Here is a 13,726-nt window from a genome sequence, read left to right on the forward strand (position 1 = left end):
AGCAACCGTTGCTATAGGCTTGCTATGGACACCTTCGGGAACGGGTGCGATCACCACTGGTAAAACCGGTACGGCTGGTGCAATCGGGGGTGGGGGGTTGACCAGGGTGATGGGCGACATTTCGTGATCGGATATTCCACCACCGCTAGCACTTTCACTGTCCGCCCGCTTACGCATCGCACCGCCACTCGTGACCGATTGGGCCAGCTTTAGATATTCGGAGGCAAGATTTTTGGCACTTTCTGGTACTGGGTGTTGTGGGGCCACCTTCGCGTTGGAACTGAAACTGTTGCACCGCGAACGAGCGTTCGGTGTAACCGTAGCCGGTGTTGGCATCACTGTGAGTGCGGCGATGGTCGACGGTTCCGGCACGAGCTGCTGCACCTTGGACACGTCGAGTTTCACCGAACCGGCGGCGATCTCAGCGAGTGTATCCATGGGCGATGCATTTTCCGAAACCAGCGGACACTCGTTGCTCAGCATTCGTAAGGAAGCGGCGGTACTACTAGTGCTATTTGTGACCACCGATGAACAAACATTACTTGGAGCGTTATGCTTTCCCTCCATTTCAAGTGGTTCTTGTTTCGAACGCACTGTTTCCGTTGCGAGTTTAACTTCCGACATCGACATCGAAGACATTTCGTTGGTTTGACTCGCCGGAATACTCCTTGCCGCCGGTTCCGTCGTTGGTGAAACTCTATGTCGTTCGTTTTTGCCACTAAATATGCGATACACTCGCTCGGTCGAAGGTGGCGGGATGGTAGCGGCAGCAGCCGAAGGGGTAATAGTTGTTCCGGTGGCAGCGGCCACGGGGGGTAGTGCTGCTGGGGGTGGAGTTGCTTTGGTAGCTAGTGGCGCCTGAGCAACCAAACCGGGGTTATTAGCGCTTGCCGGAGCGTGTGCATCTTCGTAGCGGGGCTGAAGAAGAATCTGGTGTTGTTGCACATTGTATCGGATCTGTTCCTGTGCCAACTGGCCATGCAATTGCGGCGGCGCAGCAGGTGGTTGAGAGTGTTGCTGTTCGCGCATAACGATACTGCTTCCGGGCTTCATCTGACTCTGCTTGATGCGCGTATCCTGTAGGGCTCGCTCTTTGAGGTACTCGTGGAAGTAGGAGTTCTCATCGACACCGCCGGGAGTGGTTCCAACAGACGGCTCGAATGGTGCGACAATCATCGGAATTTTATCCGTGTTTGAAACCAGTGTGGTGAGCAAGTTTGCGGCTCCACTGATCGGTGTCAACACATCCGATACTCGCACAATCACTTGCGGTTGGGGTTGCTGTTGCTCCAACTGCTGCGTCACCGGTTCTCGTAGTCGATTCTCGTACATTTGCTGATGCAGTGCCAGTTGCTCACGATCGAGCGGACGAATCATTGGATGATGCTGACCACCCACCGATAGTTGTTGGGAATTGGGCGGTGTAACCATTGCGAGTGGCTGCGTCTGACTCTGACTCGTCTGATGGTCGCTCCTCGGACGGTCATCGTATTGATGATAGGAAGACGGTTGCGAAGACGCACTGCCAGTTGATGCCTTGGCCGCCTGTTGATGCCTTGGTTTCTTCGTCAAATCGATCGGCCTTGCAGTGTCATCTTCATCGTCGGCATCACCCGCACGCGCCGCTTCATCACTCGCCGTTGGGAACGCGTTGCGCTCGTGTTCGCGCTTCTTTTTGCTACCCAGGTTCGGATCAGAATAGTACTGCTCATGTTTCAGCAGATTGAATTCCAGCTTTGGCCCATTGCCATAGGTAATGATCCGCCGAGGTAGGCTTGCACCACCACCACTGTCCAGCTTTGCATGGCCTGCTGAATCCACCTGTTGCTGTTGCTGAACGTTCATCATCATTGGAGAATGTGAAGGATTTGGTGACGTAGTTGGATACAGTAGGCCGTGACTTTGTTGCTGCTCTGGCGTTAGGTACGACGATATGTGCTGCGAGATGTAGGCCGCTGCGGCCGCTGCAGTCGGCTCCGAATTGCCCCCGCCGGCGGAATGCTGCTGCCCGGTTCCCAAACTACTGCATGCTGACGTTGGTCTTGTCATTGAGAGTGAAAGAAGTCCCTCTGCAGCTTCGTGCTCCGTTAGACGACTCTTCATTTCATCTGCAATAGAAAGACATTTTATTAGGTGGAAATTGTACAATATTGACCCGGCAACTTTTCCGTATTTCTTACCACTATCATCCGTTTCATCACCGTCGGTATCGGTGGCCGTATCGGAATCACCCGGGATCGTCGATGTGCGTTCGCTTGAGACCGACTGCTGATCGCCCTCGATATCGATGTCGCCACCATCGTCGTCGACGTGCACAGGCACTGGATTGAGTCCTAGCTCGGTGCACTTCTTGAAGTGACTCTTCGACTTCATGTGTTTCGTAAGATTGCCTTTCGTTTTGAAGCTGAAAGATGGATAAAGAGATGAGAATTAGCATTATGTTATGGTATGGTGGGTAAGAATTCAGTCCCATCTAAACTTACTGGAAACTGCAATACTGGCAAGAATACGGTCTAACGTCGGTGTGTGTTCGAATGTGCTTCTTCAGCATCGACGGTTTCTTGCAGCGGATACCGCACTCATTGCACACATACTTCCCCCGACCGCGACCCCTTACGTACGTGTACTCCTCCGTGCTCTCAAACCCTCCCGATAGCGCCCGTTCGGCGGAAGCACTCCTCGATGCGTGACGCGATCCCCCACCGCTAGTGGTCACCATCATAAGCGCCGAATCAGCGCTAGGAACTGTCTGATCGATGGAAGATTTTGATTTCTCGCTATACTGAAGCCCCGGTGAGGGCGACTCACGAGAATAACGCGTCGGAGGGTGAAGGGTCGCCATAGACGGTTGTTGCGCGGCCAGCGTCGCTAGGACATAAGCCGGTGGACAGGGCACGTTTGATTTGACCTCCATTGGTGAAACGCGTACCTGTCCCTCGCTGGAAACGCACGAAACGATATTGCCTCCAGCCGGACGACTTCCGACGATTGCGAGCGGAACTTTCCGCGGACCGGCGATCGAGTACTTTCGATCGCGGTGGTGGTTGGAATCGTACAGCGCCATCACGGTCACCTGCCTCAGGCCAAGCGGGTGTGGATCGTTTTCCGGATGCACCTGCCAGTTGCTGTACATCGAGAGTTGCTTCTGCGTTTGGAAGTAGAACGGTTGCGTTTTGTTGACGGTACAATAGAATGGCTTCGTGCTAGACTTCAGTCCAATGTTGGTGTAAGCGTGCCCGTTGAAGTACAGCTCACGGCAACTCTTCGAAGGTCGCGGGGTTTCGGGAGATATCAGTGGCATCGTGTTGTTCGTCGGTGTTATGCCGTGGTGCCGCTTTGGGGTGAATGTACCCGGCTTCAGTGGCAACGAATTTGGTCGGAGAAATTTATTGGGCCGCGGTGAAGCAGGGACGGCTGCATTGGTTGATTCTTGTGAGGTTGCCACCGACGACGAAGTGTCCACCATAAGAGCCACGGTGGCCGATGGTGGTGGAGGAGGTGGTGGAGGCTTGATCATAATCTCCGACGAGGATATCATTGTTTCGAAGTTGAAGTAACGTATTTCCTCGGGCTTCGATTTAGATTCTGCGCCGCCTAAAAACAATGGTATGTCCGACTTTTTTCGAGGGCTTACATTGTCCGCCATACGGGTGAAATTGAAACTTTTCCTAGGGACGGCCTGCGTCGGTGAGGGACTGCTAAAGTCGGCCTGCTGGTGTTGCAGCACCTGCTGCTGCTGCTGTTGCTGTTGTTTCGCTGGGGACCATATTTCGCGCGTCGAAAGACCATTCTTCGGGACACCCAAAGATTGTTTCTTCAAAGGTGCTTCCAAGTGTACACGCGACGACGACGAAGAGCTGCTGGCTACCACCCCAGGTTGCTGAATGGCCAGTAGAGAACTAGCCAACGGATGGGCCGTTGGTAAGGAAGGAGCATTTCCTGCTCCCGAAGGAACGACGATAGTCAACAGTGACTGGGAATTCGGATCGGGTCTTTTCTCCATCGATGAGTGCAGCAGTTCCACGGTGTGTCCAACGGACGAAAGTGTGTTCGGACCCGGCATTCCTTGCACGAAGGGAATAAGCTTTCCGCCATGTACAATTTGCGAGGCTTGACCGGGCGGTGGCGCAGGAACCGCAGGAAGTGTCAGCGGATTAAAAGCGGTGATGGAATTGATCGGTGGAAATTGGAAATGTGTCGGTGTAGTGGCGGTCACTTTTGGCGGAACCGACTGACCAGTGGATGTTTCCGTCCTAGCAAGCTCCATCAGTGTGCTGCCGGAATGCAGCGTCTGCCGATAGTGTAGCGCGCGTTGATGCGCCTCTTCGTCCTCTATTTCCATCCCTCCACCCAAAGTCTGGGTATACGTAGCACCGGGACCAGTGTACCGGTGCACAGGCAACGTCGAGGAGGCGACGTTCGACGATAATTTGGCAGCTTCGTCTTCGTAGGTTGCTTTCCTCGCGACCACTTCCACTTCGCCACCGAACAACTGAAGAGCATTGTGTCCCACACTCGAGGCGGGGTGATGTGGCTTTTGGTTGCTGGTACTAGCATGCTCAGAAGATTCCATCACTCCTACACGAGCTCTCTTCGTTAGCGACACTTCATTGTCTGTTCCGATGGCTTTCTGCTGCGGTTTTCCCGAATCTGTACGATGGGAATCTACTAACCGGGTGTTTCCTAGCAGTGGCCCCGGTGAGGGTAAGGGGTTTTGCACCATATCCACAACGGTTCCCCTCGACGAGCCAGACGAACTACTCGCTCCTAACGACAGTGTAGAAGAAGACGACGGTGAAGAGGAATCCGCTGGGAGCGAAATGTTTTCCGGCTTTGTCCTCGGACGCGTCAGTTGCGATTTTGCGAGCCTAGTCAGTGACGCCGGTGTCCTTGCGGGCGGTGGGTTCAGCGAAGATCGTGCCAGCTGCTTCAGGCTGCTTACCGAGCGTGAACGAATGTACGACGCCGCGGCCGCGGACGGAGATCCAACGGGACTGATCGGTGCGCTGGACGATGACGGGCTGCCATTACCCTGGCAGTAGCAGATCATGTGGTACTTCAGTGAATCCACATCCCGGAACGACACGTTGCACATCTTGCAGGTGTACAGGCTTTCGCCATTTTCACCGTCCGGGTTTTGTACCACTCCGAAGGCGCGCGAATTCAGCAGTAGATCCTTGATGATGGAACGTTCCGGGTTTTGCGGGTGGTTCGTTATCGTCAGGGGTGGGGTAGGGGTTGGCGTTGGTCTGTGACCGCTTCCGCTGGACACTTGAATGTGAAGGGGAACGTGCGGTGGTTGAGAAGCACTCACGGTCGTCGACGCACCGGATGAAACCGTCGTCGAAACGGGAAGAGTAGTTGTCGAGCAGGTCGTTGTCGTTGCCGTTGCAATGGACACTGAAGCAGCTACCACCTCGGCGGCCGTCGTTGAAATAGGGACATTCAAAAGCTGCATTTCTAACGATTGCTCGCGTGTGCGCTTCCGATAGGGTGGCAAAGGATGCTGCTGAATAGCTGCTTGTCCATCTTCCGATTCTGGTGGCAGCGTGTGCGGCGCCGTGGATTGCATCGAACTCGACGGAACAGTAATGCTGGTGTTGCTTGTAGGAATCTGTTCCTGAACGATAACTTTTGTAAGGTTCAATGGTTGGTACGAGTTGCCACCGTCGTTATTGTGCTGATTACCCCGAGCTACGACAGTGTTGCCGGAAGCACTCTCCATCGAGCCACTTGATGGCGGGGTTGGAGTACCCGTAGGAAGGATCCCATTCACCACAACAACCGATGCTAACGGCTGGGGCTGTGGCTGCTGTTGCAAGCCTAGAGCCGACTTCGGTGTCACAACCGGCCTGTTGGTAAGGTTTATCACACTTTGCTGCCCGGGAAGATGGCTATAAGTGGCAACGTACGATGGTTGATGCGGAAGTTGTTGGTGTTGCACTTGCAGCATCTGTTGCATCTGTATCTGGTGCTTGATCTGCTGTTCTTCGGCATGTCGCTTCTGTTGCAGTGCAATGGCCAGTCGCGATTCAGCTGTATCCTGTGTAGAGGCCAGGGGCTGCGAATTTTGCGTCGGAATGCTGGAAACACCGCTGGTGGTATGGTGGTTTGGGACTGCGGCCGGAGATGATTGTGTGAAGGGAGAGTGGGAAGAAGAAGTGCCACTGACCGAAATACCCCGACTGATGCCGGTTATTTTGTGGTATTTTTTCTGCAACGGTGCCTCGACCACCTCCACGATCGCTTCGTTCTGGGAGATCAGCTTGGAAATGTGTTGTTCGAGCGATTCCACGTTTTGACCGTTCTGCAAACGAAGAGGAAATAAGATATCAAATTAGCTGTCTGTAGTTAGGAGGAATTATCTACCAAGTTCCTTACCAAGTAGTGTGACACTGAAGGGTTCACTGAAGCAGTAACTGCCGCAGCGTTTAGGAGCTGTTGCGAACCTCCTCCCACGGGCCCGACGGTGGCCACGGGTTTGCTCTCTACCTTCGCGTACAGAGCCGCATTGTGGAACTTCGGTTTGTACGGCTTTTCCACCAGCAACTGCTGTGGCGAATGGACCCGTTCGTCCATCGGTGAGCTACGGTAGTTCATCTGGAAGACAAATCATAATTGTTTGACATATAAGTACTTTGGAAAAAGCGCCGGGGAAGCGAGTGATGTAGAATTGAACTTACAATTTCTGACCCACTGTTACTGAGCTCTTTGTCATCGATATCGGATCCCCCTAGGGAACCACCGTCCTCGTCGCCGTTGGGGTCCTCACATTGACTCTTGGATGCGTGTGCACGTGAGCTGGAATGTTAACCAAAGGTACGTTAGTGTTTACACTATGCTTTTTGAAGTATTCCTACTCCGCTTGATTTAAAGATTTCCCTAATAGCAATAACAATAAGGACCACTAGCAGCCAGATCATTGATCTCTCCCAATTCTGCTCCATTAGGTTTGATTAGAGTTGTACGTATATAATCTTTGATGTTCGTGTTTGAAGTGAAGGGTACACATGTGCTCCTATTCCCGCACGCCCGTACACAATCTATCACATAACAGTGTTTTCTGTACCTTGTATACACTCGCTACTGATAACGAAATGCGTCACAAGAAATGCAATCAGCAGGATGAATGATTCTAGATAGCTTCGTTTAGACATGTTCGAACTTCTGTCTCACAACTCTCAAAAAGGGCTCTCTGGCCAGTGCCCGATACTTACCGACGGTGTTTGTAGAGATTACTCTTCGTCTTGAAGGCGATACCGCACAGGTCGCACTTGAAAGGTCGCTCGTTAGTGTGCCGGCGGATGTGCTTCTCCAGCACCGACGGTTTGCTGCAGTTCATTTGACAGTACGGACAAACGTACCGGCCCGGTGGTCCCGGGGCAACGACGGCCGTATTGGCAGGTGCACTACCACCGCCGACGGCCGCACCGGACGTCGTTGCGCTGCTGCTGCTCACCGCTGCGAAGTGGTGACCACTGGTAGCTCCCAGGTTGGAGATAACGGAGCTCGGAGGGGACGGCGAACCGGACGATCCGCCGGAAGACGACGATAGACCACGATGCGACGGCGGCTGTGCACCGTTCGCGTAGTGCAGGGCGGAGTGATACTTTAGCTTCTCGCTCGTGATCGGCAGCAGCAACGTTCCATCCACTGCCCGCTGCTGCTGCTGCTGCTGCTGTTGCGGATAGGCCACGATGTACTGAACTGCGCCACCACCGAGCGGTGAGTAGGGCGATTTGGCGAGCTTATTCGCTACACTTAAATCACAGTTATCACTGATAGCAGCAGGAGCAGATGACAACGACAACGACGACAACGACGACGACGACGACGACGTTACCGCCGCTGCTCCCTCTATGGCCGATTGTGGAAGCAACAACACATTGCCGCCACCGCCGCCGCTGCTGCTACTGTTGTTACTATTACTAATGCTACCGCTTATGCTAGTACTACTACTACTACTACTGTTGTTGCTGCTACCGCTAGCACTGTTTGCACTGGTTTGTTGTTGGGGTGGCAGCCCCTGGTGCGGCTGCTGCTGATGATGATGATACAGCAGATGGTGGGGCTGGGGATGGTGATGATGATGATGATGATGCTGGGGCAACAGCGGCTGGGGCTGGAAGGCGGCAACAGTGGCCACTCCAGGATGCAGCGAGGGATGGAGTTGATGATATTGGTGCTGTAGCTGTTGCTGCTGTTGTTGTTGTTGCTGCTGCTGGCGATAATCGAAGCCGGCGTTTGAACCGATAAGGGCCGCGGACGATGCCGCGACCGCCGCAGATGCTTCCCTATCAGCTCGGGCAGTCGAAAGCGTATTGTCCGTCGGAACTCCACCTCCACTCGCCGAATTGAAACCTCCTGCTCCTCCGCTTCCTCCTCCACCGCCGCCGCCACCACTCGGTGTCCGTACGGCTACAATTTTGGTAGATTCGTCACCGGGAGGGTCACCGCAAGCGACACTCCTATCGCCACTGGCGTGTTGTTGATGGGGGGAAGCGCTTGGCACTAATGGCCGCGACACGCTGGAAGACGGTGGTGGTGTGGGGTGGGAAATGAGTGGTGCCACCGTGGCGGATGGACGTACCAACGGGACCAGCAGCTGTTGTTGCTGTTGTGGGGTGGACGACGCTAGAAACGAGTTTCCCGTCGCAGGTTCCCGCACCGCCAGTTTGGCGCTCTCTGGCTCCCTTTCCTGTACGGTCTGCCGCTGCTTCTGGTCGTCTTCCTCCGTAACGGTGGCACTGGCAATACGTTTGAATTTTTTATGCAGGTACTTGAGGTCCGACGGTGCACCACCTCCACTGCTTGCCACCGTCGTCGTCGTCGTCGCCGGCGCAGGAAGGCGGGACATACTACTACTGTTATTGTTATTGTTACTCGTCGCCGGTGACGTGTTCCGTGTGGCCGCGTTGCTTTCCGCGCGCTCGCTTCCCGTCACTCCACCACCACCGCCCCGTCGCCCCGTCTCGGCGGAGGTCAGTTTGGCCGGCTCTCCATCGCCACCGTTGGACTGTTGCCTTAATTTGCTTTCGCTTCGATGGTTGGGTATCTCCATCGCCGCCTTCCCACCTCGCGCACCTCCACCTCCGGGATCATCTGTAAAGGAGAGAGAAGAAAAAGAAAAACGCGTGAGCAAAGGTTGACAAGTGGTGTTGTGTGCCGATTGTAGTGAAAATTCCGTCGCAAAAGCAAAAACAATCCATTAGGTAAATCCTAGGTGTCGGTGGACCGGGGGCCGCGTAAAGTGCGCCCGTCCAAGAGGGCAACCCATTAGGGATTCCGTTGCTCGTACTCCAACCGAGAACCGAACAATAATCAATACCACAAGCTAATCATCATTTCATGGAGACAAACGTGTCCAATGGAAAATGGCACAGATTAGTTATGATGCTAAATTCAAAAATGAAAATGATCAGATAACTGCAAAACCCATTTGGTGAAACTTTGCGTTATTACACGAGCGGATATCATTTTTATGTCAAACGCCCTGCCAGAGCCTACTTTGATAGTAAAAGTCTGGGCAAAGATGACAGATAAAATCCTCGTCTAATAAGGGTATAAAGATAATTTTTTAGTTCACCTCTAGTTCTTCCAAGCCTTAGTGCCTCCTCCAGAACAATATTCAATCTTACCCAATTGACACTCGGTAGATTACTGGGCTGCGGCATGGAAATCATAATGTGAAACAAGATCCAGACCGACACAAGACCACGCTGGAGTTATGTCCAAGGCACAGGCCGGTGAAGCGGACTGCTTCCCGCTCACACATGGTTCCTTCGATCAAGTCCAGTTTTTTTTTACTGTCACTAGCACAACGATCTAAATGCAAACTTGCACGTTCAGATACTTCACTCACTTCCTCGGACGCGGGAGTTGGCAATTCACCTCCATCGACATGAACACCTCCAAAGGAATTCTGAGCAAGAAAGTGGGGCCTCCTTTTCCACCGCGAGGCTGCTGCAGCTGATGCTGGTGGGTGGATGGTTTGCAGAATTATATTTCGCCACAATATTTACACAAACAACAACCAGCTTGCTTAGGCGACCAGAGCATACGGAGGAGAGCCAAAGTCGTCAGACGAATCGGTTCGGTTACGGAACCCACATAGATTTGTGTCGAGAGTCTGGTTCTCTACCGTCGGTGCTCTTTTGGTGGGAGGAATCGGGCGTAAACTCGTTTTCAATCGCAAACAATCTGCTTTGACGAAACCAACGAAGGAGCGAGAAAAATATTACCATATACCACCACCGTGGGTGAAGGTTACGAAACGTTATAAACTCAACCATAGTTCCGTTAAGTACTATTCTGAATTTAAATTTCAATTTCCTTATCCTTGGTTAATTTTTGTAAAGTTGGCCTAAGCAAAAGTATAAATTGATGGACAATTTCGATTCCAGGTGGAGGCTTTTACTGATCGCGAACATTCTAAGCCTCTGCCTCGCCTCAGGAAAGAGAGGTGGAGTTTTATATTTGGTGACGCTGGTGGTCATTTTTGCCATATCAGTAATCTTGGGATTTCCCCCCCTAAACTCATGAAATAGACAAAATACATTTGATAAATGATAAAAAAGTGGGTGAGTAAGAGCAGCAATGTGTCTAATCGTGACACTCCTGCCAAGGAATGTTCCTTCCTACCTGCCAAGGAATGTTCCTACCCTAAAGAAAAACAGAAAAAAGGTACGCGATAACGCATGAGGAGGAAATGTTGTGGTGAAAAAGATAAAATGCCTACGGCATCGGTTCACCTTAACCTACACCAAAGAAGCGAAGCCTCATATGTAAGTCGTTCCTTTTGATGTTTCGGTGAACAATAATGAGTTTCTACGGGGGGTGATGATTTAAGCGCAATAACAATATTATTTTCACCCCCACATCGGGTAAGGCTGAAAGGGAAGGCTGTGAGGGTAAGCATCTCTCACAGCCACCGAATCATCAGTCGATCAGCTGCGCCAAATGCAAATCCGGCCAGAATTACCTCATCCTACTCCTCGTCGACATCATCGACATGATCGCAATGATCACGCACACCAGCGGGTTGATGCTGACGTCATTTGGTTGACGGAAGCCTCAAAGAACGCCACCCCCTCGTAGGAGGGAAGAGCCCTCACGGATCAACTTGCGCAACAGGTTTGTGGTACAGCGCCAAGAGGAGAGGAGTTGTTGTTCGCAGGCGAGGGCGAGACTCGCGAGAAGCGCGATCATTTGGGAGCGATGTAATTATTGCTTGATAATCGTTTATTGATGATGATGGAACTCCAACCGATGGAATCGCGCAGGTATTAGTCAGCATGGTCAATCTTCTGCCTAGCACTACAGAGTCCTTCACGGTTGAAGATCAGACATGGGAATTAATGTGCTGCTCTACGCAAGAATGCCCGAAAAAATTATGGAAATACAAAAATATACTAGGATATTGGTATGGTCACTTAGAACTTTAGGATTTGCCTCATAATGTTGGACAATGTTTACGATTTATGGAAAGCGATAAAACCAGCAACAACAGATACAGATTAAACGCCTAAAATACTACAAATTGATGCTGTTTTCCGCCAGATAAGAATTTAAAGTTGAAGAGAGGTGTTAGAAATAATTCAAACCATTAGAGATACTTCCCCCAAAATTCCTCATTTCCATTTCCGACGAACCGAACTTGTCTTAGCACCAAAAAGAACTCTTATCAGCTGTAAAAGAGCATTTGTGTTGAATTTAAATCAGTCTGACATTGGACAACCAAACAGTACAAACGGAATACTGCACGGCCGAATTGGGCTGGAGAATACCGTAACGTCGGTGGAACCACGCACTATCTCACCACCCCATTGCGCCCGTTTCGTTCCCCGCTCCTCTTCGCTGATCTGTGTCAATTGTAACAATGATCAGCGACGGTCACCCGGCACCCCACCATCTGCTCCTCCTCGTAACGGCCTCGCAACTCGGCTGGTGGAATGATTCGTTCGAAAACAGACCGTTTGGAATCACGATCGCAATGCCCGTCCGTTCCGTTCGGATTGAGGCGGACCGTGTGAGGGATGGTCTTAACACACGCACACACACACAAACGTACGGTTATCGATGATCGACGAATTGGAAGACGACGACCGCAACGGACCGCGGACAGCGTAACTTCTCGAACGTAAGTTCGCGGCACACGCGCGTGCATGCCCTCTACCGGCAGTCTCCTAACCCCTCGCTTCACCTACCCGCCCTCTACGAACACTGTGTGTACAAGTACACACAGTTGTGCTGCGATGTGCGGAAAAAAGTCGTTGACGCAAGCGTGTGGTGTCTCTCGCTTCCAACGCGGTCGGTCGGTCGGTCGTCGTCGCGGCGTCACGTCATCATCAGCGAAAAACCCCATAGCGATCTCGAGCCCCAACCCCCTTTCTCTTCCCCTTCGCAGGAGGAAACCGGTCCCAAGCCCCAAAGCGAAGGTGGGCGCAAAACACCTCGTTCGCTGTCTCTCTCCCTCTTTCTCACTCGAAAGGTGTACCATTCATCGTCGCGCGCACAACACAAAACCAAACAAAAACAAGAACTAACGCCGGCACCTCGCGAGCTGGATTCCGGGTGCCGCGTGACCGTCCAATATTCCAACGGTGTGCTGTGGAGGTGGATGGACGGGGAGGGCAGAAGAGAAGCGCCGCGTCGCGCACTTAAAAATCCCTCGTGGAAACAACACACGAAAAACGCCACCCTTATCGACGGGGTTCGGGATGTTTTTTGGTTTGCTCGAACTGACCAACGGAAAGGCATAAAGGCGCGACGAAGAGCGGGGAGCTTCTCATGGGGAAAGACTTTGCAAAAAAAAAAAAGAAAACAACATTCATCAACTCCGGCCTGAACTAGACACGGATGGTCAATGGGCTTATCGGGAACGGGGTGGAAAGGGGAAATGGGTGGCAGGGTGGAGTGCTATAGGTCGTAGAATATATGTATGGAGCCCCGATAATGACATGTGGTGTAGCACTTTGCGGCTTTATCATAGTGCGAAAGAAAAGGAAACCGCTGGTCAACACTCACGGGGCGCGAGTCTTCCCTTCTCTTCCGCTCACTCTCGCTAAGGCCTAAAATACCAGAATACACTTCACAGATGATCGCGAGCGGTCGGGGTGCGCGCTATTTGCGCGCTCGCATCGTATTTGTGTTGGTTTTTTCTCGTGCGCGAGATATGCCGCCAACAACACGACGCGAGAACCAGAGAAACCGGAGGCGCCATTGTGGCGGGAGATTCGATTCGAAGCAGAGTTTCGCGTCACTTTGCCTACGAAAAGCACCCAACATTCTGCGAAACCCACCCGGCTCGACGACACACGACCGCCACACGTTGATCCCCTCCCCACCCCACTCCACATATCTTCCACTCCATGAAATATCTACCACCTGGTTCGACCCACCATCCCCCCGTCCATCCCCGTTGTATTTGCAAATGTTTCGCGTGGCACTGGTATTCTCCCCCACCCCATTTCCACCCCCACTGTTCCACTCTCGACTCCTACTCAAACGAGCGCACACACAAACATAGGTGGCCAGTTTGCAGCAACGCATCGCAGGCGCGAGTGGGCGGCGAATGTAAGCGATCGCGCGTATTAATATTTTCTGCCCCACAATCCACCATCCACAACACCGGATCAGATCGCTTCGTCACCTGCTTCATTCCCTCACTGCGAATGGCTGTGTACGTGTGCGTGTTCGGTGGGCAGGGGTCGGCAAGAGATGCATC

General features: G+C 52.4%; 1 protein-coding gene across 1 annotated transcript in view; it reads right to left on the bottom strand.

The window, feature by feature from the left end:
• Positions 1-13,726, bottom strand: part of LOC131265384 (uncharacterized) — a 40,290-nt gene that overhangs the window by 3,013 nt on the left and 23,551 nt on the right. The window contains exons 3-9 of the mRNA XM_058267643.1: positions 7,218-9,102; positions 6,684-6,801; positions 6,382-6,600; positions 2,484-6,307; positions 2,181-2,404; positions 638-2,108; positions 58-541 (exon numbers count right to left, since the gene is read on the bottom strand). Of these exons, the coding sequence (XP_058123626.1) occupies positions 58-541; positions 638-2,108; positions 2,181-2,404; positions 2,484-6,307; positions 6,382-6,600; positions 6,684-6,801; positions 7,218-9,102 (8,225 nt within the window). The remainder of the gene's footprint in view (positions 1-57; positions 542-637; positions 2,109-2,180; positions 2,405-2,483; positions 6,308-6,381; positions 6,601-6,683; positions 6,802-7,217; positions 9,103-13,726) is intronic.

The sequence above is a fragment of the Anopheles coustani genome, chromosome 2 (genome assembly GCF_943734705.1).
Source record: "Anopheles coustani chromosome 2, idAnoCousDA_361_x.2, whole genome shotgun sequence".
In the NCBI taxonomy this organism is placed as follows: Eukaryota; Metazoa; Arthropoda; class Insecta; order Diptera; family Culicidae; genus Anopheles; species Anopheles coustani.